The 23,998-nt window shown below is 44.0% G+C and overlaps 1 protein-coding gene across 2 annotated transcripts in view; it reads left to right on the top strand.

Annotated features, from left to right (window-relative positions):
- Positions 1–23,998, top strand: part of PROX2 (prospero homeobox 2) — a 140,692-nt gene that overhangs the window by 84,321 nt on the left and 32,373 nt on the right. For both annotated transcript variants that reach the window (XM_033951094.1, XM_033951093.1), the window contains exon 4: positions 13,136–13,327. In XM_033951094.1, the coding sequence (XP_033806985.1) occupies positions 13,136–13,327 (192 nt within the window). The remainder of the gene's footprint in view (positions 1–13,135; positions 13,328–23,998) is intronic.

Here is a 23,998-nt window from a genome sequence, read left to right on the forward strand (position 1 = left end):
GATTAAGTTAAGAGGTGATAGGCTCAGGAGTAATCAAAGGAAATACTTTTTTATCCCAGGACAAGCAGGCAGGTATTCTCACATATGGGTGACGTCATCGACGGAGCCCAGATGCTGACGCCTCACAAGCAGACTTGCTTGAAAAAACTCAAAGTTTCGAGTCGCCCGCATCACGCATGTGCGAGTGCCTTCCCACCCAGCACAGGGTCCGTCTCCTCAGTTCTCAGTTTTCTGCGGAGCCGAGAAGTCCATCTTTGACTCTCTGCGTTTAACTTTGTTCACTTTGTGCCCTCTGTCAACCGCGGTTTGTGTTTTTTTCTTCACGAATCGCTGTTTTATTTTATTTCTTTTCTTTTAGTTAAAAAAAAAAATTTTCTTCTTCCGTTCGTTTTCCGGGACAGGCTGCTCGGCCGCAGCCCAAGAGCTTCAACTTTGCGGCGGCTATTTTTCCATGTATGTCCTGGCCTGCTACAGGCTTCAAGAGGTGTAGCAAGTGTCAGCGCGCGATCTCTCTTACGGACCCTCACGGATGCTGCCTCAAGTGCCTTGGGCCGAAACATCATCCTAGATTGTGCCTGCCTTGCCAAACACTTCAGCCTCGAGCTTTCAAGCGTCGTTGCATTTTGGTGGATAAGATTTTCGAGATAGAGTCTCCTACTGATCCCTCGACTTCGAAGGTTGCAAAACTAAAAAAACACTATGGATACCTTCTCTCACATCAAGCAGCTTTATGGGGTAAAGATCTAGAACATCTCCTCTCGCCCACCACTTACGAGGGGTTCAGGAAGAGCCTCAAAACTCACCTGTTCCTGAAGTACCTAGACAGCTGACCCGTTCCTCTCTTTCCCCTCTATAACGGTTCTCTTGCCCTATCCCCCTCTTGTTCTCCCATCCCTCAAGTTCTCTCAACTTGTACTTCACTAATCCTTTGTAAACCGCATAGAACTTAACAGTATTGCGGTATATAAACTGTTATTATTATTATTATTATAACCAAAATGATACAACTAACATTAACCAGAAAGTGAAACAAATAGGCAAGTGGCTTGATGAAAATATACTGGTTTTAAATGTCGAAAAATCATCGACAATGTAAAGATGGAATAGTATTAAAGACTCCCATCTGTCTCGATTCCTCCGCATTTCAAATAGTTTCATCCATGAAACTATTGGGAGTTATGACTTTATGTAACCAAAGACTTCATTGTTATTTTTTTCGCTGACTATCCAGCTCTTCTTGTTGTAAACCGCTTCGAACTACTATGGCTTTGGCGGTATATAAAAATAAAATTATTATTATTATCCTTGATTCCAAATTAACTTATAGACAGCAAATCAGTGCAGTTGTTCAAAAGAGTTTCAATACATTACATATGATAAGATCACTTACTAAACTATTCAAACCATCGTCATTGAATATATTGGTACATTCCCTCGTTATTTCATGACTTGATTATTGTAATGCTTTATATAAAGGTTTACCTCAAAAAGAGCTCATATGTCTTCAAATAATCTAAAACACCACCATCTTTAAAAAGGGATCAAGAGGTGACCCGGGAAACTACAGGCCGGTGAGCCTGACCTTGGTTCCAGGGAAAATGGCAGAAGCACTGATAAAAGAAAACATCGATGAACAGTTTGAAAGAAACGAGCTTCTGATAACCAGCCAACATGATTTCTGCAAGGGGAGATCATGCCTAACGAACTTATTGCACTTCTTCGAAGGCATTAACAAACGGATGGACAAAGGAGACCCCATAGACATCATATATCTAGATTTCCAAAAGGCCTTTGACAAAGTGCCCCATGAACGTCTAATCTGGAAACTGAAGAACCATGGGGTACCATGACGTACATAGATGTACCATGTACCATGACGTACATAGATGGATCAGAAACTGGTTGGAGGGTAGAAAACAGAGTAGGAGTGAAGGGTCACGAGTGGTGTCCTGCAGGGCTCGATGCTCGGGCCGCTGCTATTTAATATCTTCATAAATGATCTAGAAACAGGGATGAAGTGTGAGATAATAAAATTTGCAGACGACACCACACTATTTAATGGAGCTCGGACTAAAGAGGACTACGAAGAATTGCAAAGAGACTTGAACAAACTAGGAGAATGGGCGACGAGATGGCAGATGAAGTTCAACGTTGAGAAATGTAAAGTATTACATGTGGGAAGCAGAAACTCGAGGTACAACTACACAATGGGAGGGATGTTATTGAATGAGAGTACCCAAGAAAGGGACCTGGGGGTAATGGTGGACATGACAATGAAGCCGACGGCACAGTGCGCAGCGGCTGCTAAGAGAGCGAATAGAATGCTAGGGGTAATTAAGAAGGGTATTACAGCCAGAACGAAAGAAGTTATCCTGCTGTTGTATCGAGCGATGGTGCGCCCGCAATTGGAGTACTGCGTCCAATATTGGTCACCGTACCTTAAGAAGGATATAACGTTACTCGAGAGAGTTCAGAGGAGAGCGACACATCTGATAAAAGGTATGGAAAACCTATCATACGCTGAGAGATTGGAGAAACTGGGTCTCTTTCCCCTGAAGAAGAGGAGACTTAGATGGGATATGATAGAGACTTACAAGATCATGAAGGGCATAGAGAAAGTGGAGAGGAACAGATTCTTTAAACTTTCGAAAAATAAAAGAACAAGAGGGCACTCGGAAAAGCTGATAGGGGACAGATTCAAAACGAATACTAGGAAGTTCTTTTTTACCCAACGTGTGGTGGACACCTGGAATGCGCTTCCAGAGGACGTAATAGGGCAGAGTACGGTAATGGGGTTTAAGAAAGGATTGGACAATTTCCTACTGGAAAAGGGGATAGAGGGGTATAGATAGAGGATTACTGCACAGGTCCTGTTGGACCGCCGCGTAAGCGGACTACTGGGCGCGATGGACCTCGGGTCTGACCCAGCAGAGGCATTGCTTATGTTCTTATGTAAATATGATCATGTTACGCCACTCTTGAAGAAGGCCCATTGGCTTCCGATCTCTCATCAAGTCACTTACAAGATTCTGTTATTAACCTTTTACAACAGATCTTGCTGAATTTATCAACAGACTCCTTATTCCGTAAGCCCATTCTAGAACCCTACGCTCTAATAATCAATATTTGTTATTACATTACGTGGAGAAATGTAAGGTCTTGCACATGGGGAAAGGGAACCCCACGTACAGCTATACAATGGGAGGAAGGGTGCTGGGGAAAGGCACCCTAGAAAAAGACCTGGGGGTATTGGTGGATACAACAATGAAACCAGCGGCGCAATGTGCAGCGGCCTCAAAGAAAGCAAACAGAATGCTGGGCATTATCAAAAAAGGTATCACTACCAGAACGAAGGAAGTTATCCTGCCATTGTATCAAGCAATGGTGCGACCACACATGGCGATGCTTGAGAGGGTCCAGAGGAGAGCAACTAGGATGATAAAAGGAATGGAGAACCTTTCGTATTCCGAAAGGTTAGACAAACTGGGGCTCTTTACCCTGGAAAAGCGGAGACTGAGAGGAGACATGATACAGACGTATAAAATCATGAAAGGCATAGAGAGGGTGGATAGGGACAGATTCTTCAGACTAGCGGGGACATCAAAAACAAGAGGTCATTCAGAAAAACTGAGAGGGGACAGATTCAAAACGAATGCAAGGAAGTTTTTCTTCACTCAGAGGGTGGTGGACACCTGGAACACGCTTCCAAATGAGGTAATAGGACAGAGTACAATACTGGGTTTCAGATGGGGCTGGATGACTTCCTGGAAGCGAAGGGGATTACAGGGTATAGATAGAAGGTTACTCTACAGGTCATAAGCGAAAAGCGTATGATAGTTTTAGGGTATGAGCACTATCAGGTCTTGGACCTGAGGGGCCGACGCGTGAGCAGACTGCCGGGCACGATGGACCTCCGGTCTGACCCGACAGGGGCAACTCTTATATTCTTATGTTATATTCCGCCATTAACTTTCGGTTCAAAGCAGATTACAAAAAGAGTTATGGAAGGAGAGTTACAAAGTTAGATCAGAGATCAGTTCCAAGAGTGGGTTAGGTAGGATCAGGGGTTAGAGAGAGAATGGTAAGAAGGATGGTATTCGTGGTATTAAGCCTTATTCAGGGATTTCTTGAAGAGTATAGTTTTTATTTCCTTTCTGAACATCTTGTAGTCTGGGGTTGTTATCAATAGGTTGGAGATTTGGTTATCTAGTTTTGCTGCTTGAGTGGCTAGTAGGCCGTCATATAGTTTTTTCCATTTTACTTCTTTGATTGGGGGGTATGTGAATGGGGGGGGGGTGTTATCCCAGTACGACTCGTTCTACCATCTTTTCGGTTAACGCACCTATGCTTTGGAACATTATGCCTATAGAACTGCATGAGGAAACTATACTCGAATGATTTATGTTTAAATATATTTATTAAATGTCAAAGTGCAAACAAATCACACACAGCATCACAATTTTCTTAGTATAAACACATAATATTCCCCTCCCCCCGCATCTCATAACACAAAACCTGTTCGTGAGCACACCAAGTAGCATACTATCAATGTTACAAATTCAACTGTCTACTCTGAGCTTGAGGAGTGAGGTTCATCCAAAAGTGTTCCCAAATTGAACAAAAGCGTCTGCCAGGACCCGTGTCAAGATCTGTAAAGTGCCAACATTCCAAAGAGGCCAGGATTATCATCAACAATCGCCATTGGGTATAGGATAGTGGTTCCTGAGACAGCCAATTAGCCAAAATGGCCTTTTTGACTAGCAGCATAACTCGTGCCACAAACGCAGTCAGTCCTTTGGGCTTAGGAGATGTTATCTTGTAAAATCCAAAAAGAGCTCTAGCAGTAGGCATCTACCGCCTGCCCCTTATAGTTGTAGTATACTGACCCAAAGAATGCCAAAACTGATTGATAGGTGGGCAGGAACAAAACATATGGCCCAGTGTGGCATGAGCCCGAGCACATTTAGGACAGTTGTGAACTGGCGTAATACCCATCCGGTAGGCTCTCATGGGTGGGATATACAAACGGAGAATGAATCTGAGTTGAAGTTCCCAGTGTAGAATATTGGAGGACACCTTCTTCAAATTTTTCAATACCTGTTGCATTTGTTGAGCTGTAAGAACACACTGGAGGTCCGCCGCCCAGGAGGCTGCTAAAATATCAAAGTTGATACCAATTTGACAGTCTCGTAGGCCCACATGATGGAATTGTAAGTGAATCAGTTGTTGAGCAAAAAGACTGAACATCTCCGATACTGCCTCTCGGCAGTCTTCTGTTAATTGGCAAGCAGGCAATGACCTGACATAATGGCGTATTTGAAAGTATGCAAAAATGTCCCTCGTTAATAGTCCAAACGTACGTTGCAAGGAAGCAAAGGAGGCAAAAGTTCCTTCTTCCATATATAATTGGAAGATATATTGTAATCCTTGGGAAGCCCACCTCTGAAAAGGTGAACTCTGCAGCCCTGGGAGATAATCACAATTGCCCTGAATCGGAAAACATGGAGAAATCACAGGAGACAATTTTAAACACTTACAGACCCATCGCCACGTCTACCTCACTGGTGCAAATATAGGGTAGTTTGCCACCACGGGGCGGAGAGCCGGGGCTGATACATATAACAAGTAGCTAATATGATAGGGGGCTAACAATGACAGTTCTACCTGAGTGGCTGAAAAATAAGATATACTGTACCTCTAAACCAATCAGCAACCCATAACCCCCTCCCCCCCACACTCCCTAGGCAAACACATTCTCACAAATATCATACATGGTCTCTTGCCTCCCCATATATAGCGTTGGAGTGCTCTGGAGAGTAGGACATGGTGGGCATGGGATAGCAACAGAAGCAACATAAGTACATTAGGTCTAATGGAGCAATAGATGACTGAATTTAGACTGAAGCTTAACTCAGAAAAAATTAAGATTTTTGTAGCTTCACCGCACCCATTTGATACTAAAACATCATTGTGTATAAATAAATTCAGCTATCCTATTCAATCTACCATTAAGGTTTTAGGAATAATACTGGACCAGGGCTTGACTATGAAGAACCAGGTGGACTCTTTGGTCAGAAAGGGTTTCTTTACTCTTGGAAGCTTTGGTTCGTTAGGGCGTATTTTGATGTTTCATCATTTATAATTTTGGTACAGTCTATTATACTAAGCCAGCTTGATTACTGCAATATTGCCTATTTGACAGTTTCCCAGAAGAATATGCAACGATTGCGAATAGTACAAAATGCTGATTTTTAGGTTGATGAAATACGATCACGTAACACCCTCCTATCGAGTACTGCATTGGCTGCCAATGAAGGCACGGGTGAAGTTTAAGTTTGGTTGCTTCTGTTTTAAGGCTTTGTTTGGTTTAACTCCCAAATATATAATTGAGCTTTTCTCTTTTGCAATCACCAGACATAAGAGAAACTCACATCTGAATTTTGTTTTTCCACCTGTTAGAAGATGTATACTTAAAAAACATCATCAAAAACTTTTTTCATGTCAAGCAGCGTTATGGGGTAAGGATTTAGAACAATTGCTTTTGCTTACTGATACTTATGAGGAATTTAAGAGACATCTAAAAACATATCTGTTTTCAAAGTATTTAGGCAGCTAATTCGTAAAAATTTTATTATGCACTATTTTGATCATTTTAGTGTCTCTAATTATTTGGCTTTTAACTTTTTTAGTTCTATTCAACTTCTTTTATTATTGTTGTTTTTTTAACTATTGTAAACCGCATAGAACTTTACAGCCTTGTGGTTTATAAACTGATTATTATTAAAACCTGAAATCTGTATAATCATTTTGGGAAGAGCACCATATTATACAAAGCCATGCGCCCTGCCACCGATAATAGGAAAAGAGTCCAAAGCTTGAGCAGTTGCAACACTTCCTTTAATAGCGGGGAAACATTGCAAGCATAGAGGGTAGATGTATCACGAGGCAACCATACCCCCAAATATTTTATCGCTGTCGAGGCCCAAGAAAAGGGAAACCTCGCCCCCCCCCCCCCCAAGGTATCTTGTAGAGTAGCTGGAATAGCTAAGGCCTTGGACTTTTGGTAATTTAGTGTGAATCCCAAATAAAACTGAAATTCTTCAAGGGATTGCATGAGATTTAGGAGAGAAGATCGCGGTTGATTCACAGTAAAGATTAGATCGTCAGCAAAGGCCAATACCTTTACCGTGTGTTCGGCAAAGGTCACTCCCACTACATCAGGATCTCTCAATATCGTCTTCAAAAAAGGCTCTAAATACAGTAGGAAAAGGAGCGAGGAAAGAGGGCATCCCTGTTTCGTTCCTCGTTCTATCAGGAAGCTTTCTGTTAGTGTCATTAATTAGCAATCACACCGCTGGGGACGCATACAAAGTCTGTAACGCTTGAGCATACCAACCCGTCACCTCCAGATATTCCAGCACCCCAAACAAATACATCCAGTCTACCTGATCAAAAGCCCGGGCTGCATCCAAACTATTTAACAACATTGGGATATTGTGAACTTGAGCATGGGCCATTGCCAAGAGCACCTTACGGACATTTTGTACCTACCGCGCAAAAAGCCCACCTGCTCAGACCCTGTTATTCTGGGGAGAAGGAAGGAAAGACAGTTTGCTAAGATCTTGGCTAGGATTTTGATGTCTATATTAAGTAGTGAGATAGGACGATATGAGTCGGTAGAAGTCACCTCTTTACTAGGTTTCAAAATCAGTGTCGTGCCTGGGGGAAAACTGCGCCATTCTATAATTTGAGCATAGTAACCACGCAAGGGAGTGCCAATCTGAGAGGCCAGCAATTTATAAAACTTGGCTGTAAAGCCATCTGGTCCAGGGGCGGAATAATTCCTCTGGTTCTGAATCACCTGTTGTAATTCTCTAATAGTAATGGGAGCATTCAAAGATTCAATTTCTAAGTCTGTTAACTGGGGCATACCAGAATCTGCCAGGTAGTCCCCAACCAGGGGTCCAGCTCCCAGATCCTTCCTCCCATAAAAGTTCTTAAAGTAAGTTAGAAAAAGGTCTGCAATCTGAGGTATTTTGTGGTGAAGATGCTCCGAATCATCCTTCAGCCCCATTACAAATCACTGTCCTCTCGCCCTTTTCGTGAGATAGGCTAATAATTTTCCCGAACGGTTACCATATCTACGATATTTAAATTTTTGGTAGAACATCATCTTCATCATCTGTTCATATATGTGAGAATTAAGAGCTGTCTCTATAAAAATCAACTGTTCCCTAGTGATAGGGGAGGGACAAGCTGCATAGCGACATTTGGTAGCCGCCAGATCCCTCTCTAAACAAAGAATTCCCCTAGATAATCAACGATTTCTCGCAATAATGTAGGCAATACATTCCCCCCTAAGAACTACTTTAGCTATACTCCAAAACAAGTCTGCGTCTTGCATATATTGTCCATTAAACTCCAGAAAATCATCCCATCTTTGTTGTAGAAAGTCTCTAAAGTGAGCGTTGTGAAATACTAGAATGATTTAAATCAAATCTAAAAACCTTTTTATTTAAACATGCCTTTTTATAGATTCCTATTTCTTAAATCAGATGAACCCCATCCGTAATGTTTTTAACCTTTTTTTGTCTTTTAGCTATCAATGATGTAGTTCTGCCCTTCCACCCTCTTTTTCTGTACGTCCATGTCTGTTTTGTTTTTATGTATCTGTAATTATTTTAACAATGTATGCCGCTTAGAAAAATGATAAGTGGATTATCAAATTTTTTTGGTTTAAATCTTTATTGATTTTCAAATATTAACAGTGCAATACACAGGTATATGAACATATAACAAATCAAGAAAAGTACATTCATCTTACAGATATGCATAAGCAACCATTTTATCCCACCCACCCATTGATTAATCAATACCAACACAAATGCATATATTTGTCAATAGCCTACAGGAGTCAATAACCTACTGGAGTCTGTTATAGGGGAAAACACCCTTCAGGGTTTCAAGACAAAGTTGGACAAGTTCATGCTAAACTGGTAAGACTGGACTCATTTGGAGCACTGGTCTTGACCTTGGGGCTGCCGTGTGAGCAGACTGCTGGGCAGGATGGACCATTGGTCTGACCCAGCAGTGGCAATTCTTATGTTCTTATGTGTAAGGAAATAAATCAGGAATTAAAGACAAAAGACAACTACAGAGAAGTAACAAAAGATGTCAATGGGCTCCAAACTAGTTTAAATATATTACTATGCCCCAGCATTCATCTTTTCATACCTATAAGTGGAGCATAAATTTGCCCACCAAAAAGGAAAACTGAGGTGATCATAATTTTTCCAATTACGTGTTATCATCTGCATAGCTATCCCAGTCATAATTAAGAAGAGCCAACATTTATAACGGTCCATGGGGGGGGAGGGGCTTAATATGTAATAAAGGGATCAAGAGGTGACCCGGGAAACTACAGACCGGTGAGTCTGACCTCTGTTCCGGGGAAAATGGCGGAAGCACTGATAAAAGAAAACATCGATGAACATTTTGAAAGAAACGAGCTTCTGATAACCAGCCAACATGGTTTCTGCAAGGGGAGATCGTGCCTAACGAACTTATTACACTTCTTCGAAGGAATTAACAAATGGATGGACAAAGGAGACCCCATAGACATCATATATCTAGATTTCCAAAAAACCTTTGACAAGGTGCCCCATGAACGCCTACTCCGGAAACTGAAGAACCATGGGGTGGACGGAAATGTGCATAGATGGATCAGAAACTGTTTGGCGGGTAGGACACAGAGGGTAGGAGTGAAGGGCCACTACTCGGACTGGAGGAGGGTAACGAGTGGGGTCCCGCAGGGCTCGGTGCTCGGGCCGCTGCTATTTAATATATTCATAAATGATCTAGAATCATGGACGAAGTGTGAGATAATAAAATTTGCAGACGACACCAAACTATTTAGTCGAGCTCAGACTAAAGAGGATTGCGAAGAATTGCAAAGGGATTTGAACAAACTAGGAGAATGGGCGACGAGATGGCAGATGAAGTTCAATGTTGAGAAATGTAAAGTATTACATATGGGAACCAGAAATCCGAGGTACAACTATACGATGGGAGGGATGTTAGTGAAAGAGAGTACCCAAGAAAGGGACTTGGGGGTAATGGTAGACATGACAATGAAGCCAACGGCACAATGCGCAGCGGCCGCTAAGAGAGCGAATAGAATGCTAGGTATAATCAAGAAGGGTATTACTACCAGAACGAAAGAAGTTATCCTGCCGTTGTATCGGGCGATGGTGCGCCCGCATCTGGAGTACTGTGTCCAATATTAGTCACTGTACCTTAAGAAAGACATGGCGTTACTAGAGAGGGTTCAGAGGAGGGCGACACCTCTGATAAAAGGGATGGAAAATCTTTCATACGCTGAAAGATTGGAGAAACTGGACTCTTTTCCCTGGAGAAGAGGAGACTTAGAGGGGATATGATAGAGACTTACAAGATCTTGAAGGGCGTAGAGAGGGACAGATTCTTCAAACTTTCGAAAAATAAAAGAACAAGAGGGCATTCAGAGAAGTTGAAAGGGGACAGATTCAAAACAAATGCTAGGAAGTTCTTCTTTACTCAACGTGTGGTAGACACCTGGAATGCGCTTCCAGAGGACGTAATAGGGCAGAGTACGGTATTGGGGTTTAAGAAAGGATTGGACATTTTCCTACTAGAAAAGGGGATAGAAGGGTATAGATAAAAAAGTACTGTGCAGGTCCTGGACCTGTTGGGCCGCCGCGTGAGCGGACTGCTGGGCACGATGGACCTCGGGTCTGACCCAGCGGAGGTAATGCTTATGTTCTTATGTTCCACATATTACTACTTCATAAGTCAATGGAATTGATGATTCAAGTACAACATTAATCTGACCCCATATCGACTTCCAAAAGTTGAGTATCAAAGGACAATAGAACAACAGATGATCCAATGTCCTTATGTCCAGATGACAGTGCCAGCATCTATTAGATTTAGAACTGTCTAACTTTTGTAACCTAACAGGGGTCCAAAAAGATCTGTGTAACAAGAAAAACCAAGTTTGTCTTATACATGCTGACAAGTTTAAATAAAACTCAGAAAACATGGTCAAAATGTGAGAAAAGGATAATTAGAAGCAGCAGGGAGAGATCCATGAACAGCAGAACCCTAAAAAATTGCAGCAAGCCTTGGAACCACACGATGGCCCAGAATCTTGTAGATTGCAACCAGGAGACCATCTAGCCTCAGAATTTTATAGGTCAACGCTGCACAATTTCCCCACCCTGCAAAGGATTATTTACATGGCTTCAACTGCATTTGATGGAAAAAGAGGGACTTTATAGATAAATTTTCTGATACTGCCTGATAAAACTGAATTGTTTGCTAAATTTGGTATGAACTCTGGATAAAAGGGATAAAATGAAGGCCCTCCAGATGAGCAGATGAGCCAAACACACTTGACTTGCTTCCCTAGCAGAAGTGATGTTTCCCCTATGGCATCTTATTTCAAGTTATGTGATGTAATAGTTTGTTCAGGGTACACTGAAGTTTCAAAATTGCTCTTTCATCTCATCACGGAGGATTGAGTATATTTTTCCCAAGGATTTATATTACTTTACCTGATCAATATTCAGCTGGCAGTGGTCATGGGCAGAATTACACTGTGATATTCAATGCTGGGCTATGTCTGCGAACCTGCATTGAATATTAGTGCCTGACTAAACTTAGGTTAGGCTCTTAGTGGGTCTTCCCCTTTCTACTCCTTGATGCAACTGTTGGTGCCCTCCCTCACCCCCTAGTCTACCTTAGCAGCTCAATTGTGAAAATGGCCACTGAGCCCTCTAGCAGTTGACTTATGATACTGCTGGTACTTAGACTATGGCTAGAAGTCAAGGTGGCCATTTTTTAAATGCAGTAGCCAGGGGCAGAAACGAGTGGGGTTCACCCCTGCTCCCATTGCCCCAATGAACTACCAGGGACCAAGGTAGTCTGGGGGCTCTACTAACAAAACAGCAGAAATACCAATATCGCAAGTACCCTAGAACCTCAATATAGCTTCTATTTGTCAGAGCCTGTTCTAACTGGGAGGCGGTGAAAAGAGGGGGATCTGCAACTGTGTCGGGAATGGGAAGAGGGTCCTACACTGTGGGATGGTAGAAGAGTCAGTGATTGTGTTAGCGGTAGGATGGAGGTGAGAACACAGTGCTCTGAAGGCCAGGACCATCAAGTCAATGCGATTCATTACGGGCACCTGCTTAGCTAACTGGGCAAAGTTAGGACTGTTTTTTTATGCAGCCTTACATGGGCAGTGACCCAACTCCTACTTTCTCCCTGGCTCTGCCCCTCACTTGCTCACTTCCAATGTGGCTGGTGAATGCTGCTGAATATCAGAGGCTAGGTAGGCACAAGCAATTTAAATGTTCATGAGGCTCTCACTTGATTATCAATCCCGTTCTTGAGATAACAGTGAAACTGGAATATTCTTTGTTGCATAGTGTGAAGGGGATGTGTCCTAATTCTATTCACCAACCATTATCATAGGATCCAGCTCTGTGGCTCTCTGGGCACTTGACCACACTCAGTATTGAGCAAACTCCTTGACTGTGTCCAGAGAGGTAATTCCCAGTGGGTTTAATACTCCCAATTTGTTTTTTTTGAAAAGTTGGCTCCTATGTATTTCTGCATACTTGGAGTATTGGTTTTCAGAACTGGAGAAACAAGATTTTTGTTGGAGTTCTGTACGATTTGGAAACCATTTTTTAAGGGTAGCCATATACTAGGTAACAAAATCCATAGAGGCAGGTAGCACCTTACAAACTAAATAATTTACTGAGGCATGAACCATTGAGGATCAGATGCAAAGTGGACTCTACTCAAAGGTATAGATCAATTAGTCTATAAGGTATCACCTGCCTCTGTCATTAACTACAAACTATATAAAATCGACAGACACTTAAACTCTAGCATGCTGCTAGAGAATCATTTGAAGGATAGTTTTACTATGAGATTGTATTAGTGAAGAGGAATCTCTTTTGCTTATAGAACTCGTGTAGTCTTTCTTTTTTCAGAGTTTCTACAGTTGTTTTTCTATTTCCTTTTAGCTGTATCTAAAAATTACAGTGGTTCAGTTTCACCTTAACACTAGTATTTTTTTCTCCAGTTCAGTCGCTGTATTACCTCCCAGCTCATCAAGTGGTTCAGCAACTTCCGGGAGTTCTACTACATGCAAATAGAAAAATTTGCTCGACAAGCCAGTATAGAAGGCATTGATCCAAAGGATCTGATGATGTCCCATGACTCAGACCTCTTCCGGGCCCTCAACATGCACTACAACAAAGCCAATGATTTCCAGGTAGAACCAAGTTACACTGCAAAACAAGCTGAAAAGACTGAAGCGGTGGTTCCCAAACCTGTCCTGGGGGACCACCAGCCAGTCAGGTTTTCAAGATATCCCTAATGAATATGCATCAGAGAGATTTGCATACCTGTCACTTCCATTATATGCAAATCTCTCTCATGCATATTCATTAGGGATATCTTGAAAACCTGACTGGCTGGGGGTCCCCCAGGACAGGTTTGGGAACCACTGGACTGAAGTATTATGGCCCTAGGATTTACTCCCAGTCTTAGAGGGCTGCCAATAGGTTAGGTTTTCAGGAGAGCCCTAATAAATTTGCATAATAGAGTTCAATGTCTGTTTCCTCTCTTGTATGCAAATCTCTTCCATGCATATACAAAAGGGAAACCATTACAAGTTGACGGCAGCCCTTCAGGATTGGGAGTGAATATAAAGGCTCTAGAGTCTAATTATAAATAAGAGCAAAGCATGAGGCAATCCCTATCCCTAGGAGTATTATAATGTTCTGTGCTGTGATGTTGAAAATCCAGGTTTGAAATCCCTATTCATGGGGATTTGTTGAATCTGGAGATACTTTGGAGATGGTGTGTTCATATCTCTGGAGAGAAAAAAAATTCAGGAAAAAGGTCAAAAAGAAAATGTGACATGGTGAAGGCCTTTATTATCCAATTTCCCTACAAAGAACGAGAGATGGCAAGGGCCCCTGTTATCAACCTTCCCCACAAAGAACAAATGTATGCTTCTGAAACACCTGAATATGCTAATGCAGAGGAAGTAGTGAAAAAAATTGGTGGGCCATATTTTGGCTGATAATGGCTCATCAGGCACTAGGCAGATCGAGAACTAATGTGGCCAAGGACATTATTGCTTGTTTTTCTGATTTCAAATTGAAAGATAATTTTAACTAAAGTAAGGTCAATGGAACATTTGGTATGGGTTACCTACTCAATAGAGGTCTATAAGGACCTGGCAGCTGCCTCTTTGAAACGCAGACATGATTTACGGCTTATTACTCAGCATTTTTTGAGCCAATAATATCAAGTACAAATGGAGATATCCTTTTGCACTGTTGTTTTATTACCAGGAGAAATCTTTTTCTGTCAAAACTTGTGATGAAGCAAAGCAGATTTTAGATAGCCCTGAGGACAACTTGGCAAAACCAATAGAACCGTCACTACCTTCTTTAAAACCGTGCTTTAAATGGCAAGAGGTGGAAGTGGGCAAGAAATGATTGATGTGGCAAAAATCAGATCTTAAACTGACTTCTATAACTTCAACTTGAGGAACCTTATTTTCTCTGGTCCTCTCCAGTGTACTGGATGCCTTTTTCTTATTGGGGGGGATTGTCTTCATCATTTGGCATTGGAGATTTCCAAATGCTTTGCTTCATGAACCAAAAACGATATGTGGAGAGTGATGAGGAAAGCACAGTTACTTACCGTAACAGGTGTTATCCAGGGACAGCAGGCAGATATTCTCTACATATGGGTGACATCACCGACGGAGCCCCCTAGCAGACGTTTTCGCAAGCAAACTTGCTTGAAGACCTTCAAGCTTGCGATTGGACCGTGCATGTGCGAGTGCCCCTCCCGACCGACCTAGGGCATGCGTCTCCTCAGCGTGATCTCAGGTCAGATAGCTAGTAAAGAAGCCAACCGGGGGAGGTGGGTGGGTTGCGAGAATATCTGCCTGCTGTCCCTAGATAACACCTGTTACGGTAAGTAATTGTACTTTATCCCAGGACAAGAAGACATCATATTCTCTACATGTGGGAGACCTCCAAGCTAACCAAAATGGGATGGAGGGAGAGTTGGCAATTTAGGAGAACAGATTTTGCAAAACGGACTGGCCAAAATGGCCATCATGCCTGGAGAAAACATCCAGACAGTAGTGCGAGGTAAACGTATGAACCGAGGACAAAGTGGCAGCCTTACAGATTTCCTCAATCGGAGTCGAGTGGAGGAAAGCAACAGACGCCACTATTGCTCTGACCTTGTGGCCTGTGACTCGACCCGGCAGGGAGAGACCAGCCTGAGTGTAACAGAAAGAGATACAAGCGGCCAACCAGTTAGAAATGGTCCACTTAGAAATAGAGCGACCCAAGCGATTAGGATCGAAAAAGAGGAACAGCTGGGGAGCAGAACGATGAGGAGCGGTGCGCTTAAAGTAGAAGGCCAGCGCACGCTTACAATCAAGAGAATGCAGAGCCACTTCTCCAGGGTGAGAATGGGGCTTCGGAAAAAACACAGGAAGAACAATGGATTGGTTGATGTGAAACTCAGAAACAACTTTAGGCAAGAACTTAGGATGGGTACGGAGAACCACCTTATCATGATGGAAGATAGTGAAAGATGGGTCCGCTACCAAGACTTGAAGCTCACTGACCTGACGGGCAGAAGTGACAGCAATAAGAAACACAACCTTCCAAGTAATATACTTGGAATGCTAGCAGCTCGAATGTGGGTTTCATCAAGCGAGCAAGGACCACGTTAAGATCTCAAACCACAGGAGGAGGTTTAAGGGGCGTATGAACATGGAAAAGGCCTTTCATGAAGCAGGAAACCACAGGATGAACAGAGATAGGCTTCCCGTCAATCGGCAGATGAAAAGCAGCAATGGTACTAAGGTGGACTTGAACTGAAGAGGACTTGAATCCAGTGCCAGACAAGTGTAACAGAGAATCCAGGACAGCAGATAAGGCAGGACAGCAGATAGTGGCTCCTGCTGCTGAGTAGCACACCAGGAAGAAAAGTGGGTCCACTTCTGATGTTAACATTGGTGAGTGGACTCCTTCAGAGACGCCTCCAGGACGTCTAGCACAGGCTGTGAGAACTGGAACGAGGGCATTAAGTCTCGAGGAACCAAGCCGTTAAGCGCAGAGACTGTAGGTTGGGATGAAGTAGAGAACCTCAACTCTGCGTAAGCAGAGAAGGAAAAACAGGCAGAAGAAGAGGCTCCCTGGAACTGAGTGGCAACAGAAGGGAGAACCACGTCTGTTGGGGCCACCGAGGAGCTATCAGAATCATGGTGGCACTCGAGGACTTGAGCTTGACGAGAGTCTTCAGAATCAGAGGGAATGGAGGGAACGCATACAGAAACAGGTTCGTCCAATCTAGCAGAAAAGCATCCGCCTCGAGTCTGAGAGGGGTGTAAACCCTGGAGCAGAAGCGGGGCAACTTGTGATTGAGGGGGAACATGAACAGATCAACATCCGGAGTCCTCCAACGAGCAAACACTTGACGGAGGGTCAAGGAATGGATGGACCACTTGTGAGGCTGCAGAAGACAACTCAACTTGTCCGCCAGACAATTGTGCTGGCCCTGAATGTATACCACTCAAAGGAATATGTTGCGGGGGATGGCCCAATCCCAGAGCCGCATCACCTCTTGGCACAGGGACAGGGACCCCGTGCCCCCTTGTTTGTTGATATAATATATGGCGACCTGGTTGTCAGTGCGGACCAGCACCACTTGGTCGCGAAGCAGGTGACAAAAAGCTTTCAGGGCAAGGAAAATCGCTCGAAGCTCCAGCAGATTGATGTGACAAAGGCGGTCGGCACTGGACCAAAGACCCTGAGTGCGAAGACCGTCCAGATGAGCCCCCCAAGCATAGGCCGATGAGTCCGTCATGAGGACCTTGTGTGGAGAAGGAGCATGAAACAGAAAACCTCTGGAAAGATTGGAAGAGAGCATCCACCAATGGAGAGACTTCCTCAACAAAGGAATCACGACAATGAGTTGAGAGACAGGATTCCGATCCTGGTTCCATTGGGACGCTAGAGTCCATTGAGGAATACAGAGGTGAAGTCTGGCAAAAGGAGTCACATGAACCGTGGAAGCCATGTGACCTAGTAGGACCATCAGGAACCAAGCCGGGGCCGAGGACAGATGGGCCACCTCTGGCATAAACGAACAAGGGCCTCCTGACGAGGTTCAAGGCTCTGCCCATGTCAGAAATGAAACGAGTAAAAGAGGAGTTTCAAGAAGAAGACTCATCCTCCCGAGGAGACCCCGAGCGATATCTGGGGGCAGCAGAGAAAGAGGGAGAAATTTCCCTCGAATAGCATGCTGGAGCCTCGGAGTCCCGCGAACGGGAGATCGAGGAGGCTTGACTAAATCACTACGGGGGCGTTGAGGAATGACCCCGTATAAGGTGGGTCGGGGAGGACCCCGGAGTCCGAGGGACCATCTTGCAGAGCCTCAGAGAAGACGGGGTAAAGGAAAATTCCTCCGGCTTCGAAGAAGACCCCTGAGAGGCGGACACCAGTCCCTATGGGGAATGCAAACTAGAGTCCAACTCGAGGACAAGGATGTGCCTGGAAGGTTTCGCGGTCGGAGACCTGCCCTGAAGGGGCGGAGAAGATCGCAGCTTTTTAGAAGGGGCAAGCCTCGCCAAAGTAGCGGGCGAAAAGCAGGCCCCTGTCATGGACCCTCGTAAGGTCACAGGCCCCGATTCTGGAGACGAAGAATTGCTCGAGGGAATCCGGCAAGTCTTGCGGGCACGGCCCCGAGACACAAGAGAAGGACGCTCAGGCTGGTCAAACCGGGGCTGGGTTGAGACCGAGGTCAGAGGCGTCGAGGTCGGGACCAGTTGGCTCACCACTGAGGAAAGCTGCGATAAAAGGATAGCCTTAAGCATGTCCTCAAACATAGGCACTGAGACCAAAGGATGTTGGGTCATAGGTGCAGCAGTGTGCTCCTTCGGGGGTGACCTCGAGGAAGAGTATTCCCTACGTGAGGAGGCACGCTTAGAATGAGGTCTCGAAGATGCCGACGAGGCGGCACTCACATGAGACTCTGAGGTAGGCTTCTTTGCTGGCACACCTGAGGAGGAAAGAGGAGACTTACCCGAGGCCGGAGTAGCAGGAGGAGCCGAGGCCGGAGCCCTTGAGGTCGAGGGGGACTTTGAGGCTGAGGACTTTAAGGCCGAGGCAACCAACACCGGTGCTAAGGCCGAGCTCGAGACCTGTCCCGCAGGATCCATCGGGCCAAAAAGTTGTAGAATTTTGGCCACCCTCCGAAGAGCCCGCAGTTGCAGAGTCGCACAACGCGGACACGACTCAGCATGGTGCTCTGCACCCAGGCACTCCACACACCAACAATGAGGATTGGTGATGGAGATAACCCGGTTGCACTTACTGCAATTCTTGAACCCGGTGCAAGGCGGCCAGAGCAAGACTGGAGACCTGGTCAAAAAGACATGAAGGAGAATAAGACAAGCACGAGCACAGCGACTCAATCGAAAATAACAAAAAAGCCACAATGCAAGAGGGACGAGATCGAGCGAAGCAAGGGAGCAGTACTTCTGGCTCCGCGGAAAACATTGAACTGAGGCCACGCTGAGGAGACGCATGCCCTAGGTTGGGCGGGAGGGGAACTTGCGCATGCACAGTCCAATTGCAAGCTTGAAGTTCTTCAAGCAATTCTGCTTGCAAAAATGTCTGCTAGGGGGCTCCGTCGGTGACGTCACCCAATGTAGAGAATATATTGCCTGCTTGTCCTGGGATAAAAAGCAAATGTGCTAAGCAAATACTTCTGTTCTGTGTTCACAGAAGAAAATCCTGGAGAAGGACCAAGATTGTCTGGCAAAGTTACACGAGAAAATGGAATAGATTCTGCGCCATTCACAGAGGAGAGTGTTTATGAGCAACTTGAAAAACTGAAGGTGGACAAAGCGGTGGGACCAGACGGAATCCATCCCAGGATACTAAGGGAGCTCAGAGAGGTTCTTGCGAGTCCTATTAAAGACTTGTTCAACAAATCTCTGGAGATGGGAGTGGTTCCTGGGGATGGAGGAGAGCGGATGTGGTCCCTATTCACAAAAGTGGTCACAGGGATGAAGCAGGAAACTACAGGCTGGTGAGCCTCACTTCAGTTGTTAGAAAAATAATGGAAGTGTTGCTGAAAGAAAGGATAGTGTACTTCCTTGAATCTAATGGGTTACAAGATACGAGGCAACATGGCTTTACAAAAGGTAAATTGTGCCAAACGAACCTGATTGAATTTTTTGATTGGGTGACCAGAGAGCTGGATCGAGAACATATGCTAGGTGTAATTTACTTAGATTTCAGCAAAGCCTTTGATACGGTTCCTCATAGGAGGCTGTTGAACAAACTTGAAGGGCTGAAGTTAGGACCCAAAGTGGTGAAGTGGGTTAGAAACTGGCTGTCGGACAGACACCAGAGGGTGGTGGTCAATGGAAGTCACTCAGAGGAAGGAAAGGTGAGTAGTGGAGTCCCTCAGGATTCGGTGCTGGGGCCGATCCTATTCAATATGTTTGTGAGTGACATTGCTGAAGGGTTAGAAGGAAAAGTGTGCCTTTTTGCAGATGATACCAAAATTTGTAACAGAGTAGACACTGAAGAGGGAGTGGAAAATATGAAAAAGTTAGAGAAATGGTCTAATGCCTGGCAACTAAAATTCAATGCAAAGAAATGCAGAGTAATGCATTTGGGGATTGATAATCGGAAGGAACCATATATGCTGGGATGTGAGAAGCTGATATGCACGGTCGGGGAGAGGGACCTTGGGGTGATAGTGTCCGAAGATCTAAAGGCGAAAAAACAGTGTGACAAGGCAGTGGCTGCTGCCAGAAGGATGCTGGGCTGTATAAAGAGAGGCATAGCCAGTAGAAGGAAGAAGGTGTTGATGCCCCTGTACAGGTCATTGGTAAGGCCCCACTTGGAGTATTGTGTTCAGTTTTGGAGACTGTATCTGGTGAAGGACGTAAGAAGACTTGAAGCGGTCCAGAGGAGGGTGACAAAAATGATAGCAGGCTTGCGCCAGAAGACGTATGAGGAGACACTGGAAGCCCTGAATATGTATACCCTAGAGGAAAGGAGGGACAGGGGAGATATGATTCAGACATTGGCTTCCGGTCGCACACCGTATCATTTACAAACAATGCCTACTTACACATAAAACTTTAGAATCTAAAACTCCGGCCTTTATCTACAGAGTATTAATACCATATACTTCCTCTAGATCTCTCAGATCACAGGATCAACATCTCTTAGCTATCCCCTCATTGAAAGTCATTAACACAAGACGTACCACAATCTTCTCTATAACAGCCCCTCAGTCCTGGAATAACCTCCCACTTTTCCTAAGACTAGAAAAAAATTTAGGAAAATTTAAAGCTCATCTTAAAAGTTTCTTATTTACAGATGCATTTAATGATTAAGTATATTAATGACTAAATCTCTCTGCTTTATCAATTTAATTCTCTGAATTTATTGTTTACCCCTCCTAATGTATTTCCCTTGAATTTTTAAACATAATAACTGTATGTAACCTTCGAATTAAATAACTTTCCTTATGTTTTAGTACTGTCAGTTAAATCCCATTTAAGGTTTAATTTTCCTTTATTGTGTTTGTTTTTATTGTAAATGATATATTAATTAATTTTTTGAACAATTTGTACATCGCCTAGAAATGTGAATAGGCGATAAATCAAGACATTTAATAAACTTGGAAACTTGGAGACATTCAAATACTTGAAGGGCATTAACGTAGAACAAAATATTTTCCAGAGAAAGGAAAATGGTAAAACCAGAGGACATAATTTGAGGTTGAGGGGTGATAGATTCAAAGGCAATGTTAGGAAATTCTACTTTACGGAGAGGGTGGAGGATGCCTGGAATGCGCTCCCGAGAGAGGTGGTAGAGAGGAAAACGGTGACTGAGTTCAAAGAAGCGTGGGATGAACACAGAGGATCTAGAATCAGAAAATAAGATTAAATATTGAACTAAGGCCAGTACTGGGCAGACTTGCATGGTCTATGTCTGTATATGGCCTTTTGGGGGAGGATGGGCTGGAGAGGGCTTCAATGGCTGGGAGGGTTTAGATAGGATGGAGTAGGTTTTGATGGAGATTTCGGCAGTTGGAACTCAAGCACAGTACCGGGTAGAGCTTTGGATTCTTGCCCAGAAACAGGTAAGAAGAAAAAATTTAAATTGAATCAGGTTGGGCAGACTGGATGGACCAGTCGGGTCTTTATCTGCCATCATCTATTATGTTACTATGTGTAGACTATATTGGCAAGCAAATTCGACAATATCTAGAGTTTATCTGCTTGAGGTCACTCCTTCGATCTTATGGGAAGATGATAATATCTCTGCAGGCTTATGTGTGAAAGGATAAAACTTGAAGAGAAGAGTAACTTGGGGGCCATTTGGCCACTTTACCGGTTGATAAAAAATTGGGTATGTAGTTTCCAACTTTAGATCAGGCTAGTCATGATACCCAACTTTAGCCCTAGGATTTGGAGTTAGAGGATATTTAAGAACAACTTCACCTCATGCAACAACATTACTGTTAGCCAATCAATTATGGAAAAAGCAATTACAAAGTTATATACCCAAAATCGAGAACAGTGCTGGTTCTATGTTACCTCCCTCCTGCCCCCCTGCGTACCTTTAGAATCCCTGGTGGTCCAGCATTGAACTGCAGCAGGAGCGACCTTCCTTCGCTCCTCCTTGTGCAGAGCTGCTAGCTGATTGGCTGCTGCAAGTTCACGGCAGCCAATCAACTAGCGGCTCTGCACAAGGAGGAATGAAGGTCGTTCCTGCTGCAGTTCAACGCTGGACCACCATGGATTCTGAAGGTACGCAGGGGAGGTGAGAGGAGTGTGTGGCGCAGTGGTTAAAGCTACAGCCTCAGCACCCTGGGGTTGTAGGTTCAAACCCATGCTGCTCCTTGTGATACTGGGCAAATCACTTAATCCCCCCATTGCCCCAGGTACAATAGATAGATTGTGAGCCCACTGGAACAGACAGGGAAAAATGCTTGAGTACCTGAATAAATTAATGTAAACCGTTCTGAGCTCCCTTGGGAGAACAGTATAGAAAATTGAATAAAATAAATAAATAAAAATTCTTAAAATTGGCTGGGACAGGAGATGGAAGGGATCTCTTCTGTCCCAGCCCACCACCGGACCACCAGGTCCCATGGCAGTCCCAGCAGAAGCCTGCAACAGGTTGGGAGGGGGGCAGATCAGCACTGACCTGAATATAAACCAGGACCCCCATTATGGGGCCTTTTTGTTGACCCAAAAATCTTGGTTTATATCCGAGTATACAGTGTTTCCCCCCCACCCCCGCAAATTTGCAGTTCGCAGACTAACTAATTCGCAGTAGTCTCCAACTGCCTCTTCCTGTACTAAAGTCAGGCTAAACCAATCAGGTACTGCGTGTCAAAACAGCTCCTGATTGGTGTAGCCCAGAGTTAGGGAACTCCGGTCCTTGAGAGCCATATTCCAGTCAGGTTTCAGGATTTCCCCAATGAATATCCATTGAAAGCAGTGCATGCAAATAGATTCATGCATATTCATTGGGGAAATCCTGAAAACCCGACTGGAATACGGCTCTCGAGAATTGGAGTTCCCTACCCCTGGTGTAGCCTTACTTTAGTAACAGGAAGAGGCGGTCGGAGTACACCAGGGATCTCAAAGTCCCTCCTTGAGGGCCGCAATCCAGTCTGGTTTTCAGGATTTCCCCAATGAATATGCATTGAAAGCAGTGCATGCACATAGATCTCATGCGTATTCATTGGGGAAATCCTGAAAACCAGACTGGATTGCGGCCCTCAAGGAGGGACTTTGAGACCCCTGGAGTACACCGTGAGTGATTTTCTTCACTCGCCAGTGCTCCAGCTGCCCTCTCCTGCTTTTTGGCAATTGGAACCTCTGCGAATATCAGGGGAGTACTGTATACAGTATATATTAATAGGAGTTATACTTCAGAATATGACCAGTTTCGAGGCACCAAACAGGGTTGTGTCCTGTCTCCTTTATTATTTGCCTTATTGACTGAGCCCTTCACCCAGATGGTGTGAAATAATTTAGGAATCTCTAATATATGATGTGGAGGCTTTCAGCATAAAATTATGCTGTTTACTGATGATGTGTTGCTCATGTTAACTAAGCCTGATGCTTTGCTTCAACATTTGCTATCCCTTCTTCAACTTTATGGGAAGGTTTCGGGTTTTAAAGTTAATATGCTTAAATCTGAGTTACTGAATTTGACAATGTCGCCTGCAGATGTTGAAGTATTACAAAATAAATATCCTTTTTCTTGGGCGACAGAGTCTATTTGATATATCGGGATTAATCTTCCTAAGTGCATTGACCAGTTGTATGCTTGAGTTTTTTTCATTGCTGGAAGATTGGGGATCTCTTCATCATTCTTGGTTGGGACGGGTAGCAGCCATTAAAATGGTTCTGTTGCTGACGTTTTTATATAGTATCGGTTTGTGTTCCTACCTAAATTTATACCAAAATCTTTCTTCCAAGATTTGAACTGAAACTGTTCCATTATACTGTATTTGGCAACAAAAAAAAGCCTCCCACGGTGTAAAGACAGGTCTTATGGCAATTGAACAGTTGGGAGAGGATGGGAGTGCCTAATTTTGAATTGTGTCATCAAGGTGCACAACTGCAGATCTTAATGGCATAGATAAATAGAATACCTAAACTTTGGTTGCAAATGGAGCAAAAGTTGCTTCCCGCTGTGCCCCTTGGCTTTCTAGACAGCAATTTCTGTGTTGTCCTATGCAGTCCTGGTTATCATTTCATCAGGCAATGTTTCCTGAGTGCCAATATTTTGGTCTTACTACCATTCTCTATGCTCTGGGACTGCATACTGACAACTCATGGACTTCATATTTA

This window comes from Geotrypetes seraphini, chromosome 7 (genome assembly GCF_902459505.1).
Source record: "Geotrypetes seraphini chromosome 7, aGeoSer1.1, whole genome shotgun sequence".
NCBI lineage: Eukaryota > Metazoa > Chordata > Amphibia > Gymnophiona > Dermophiidae > Geotrypetes > Geotrypetes seraphini.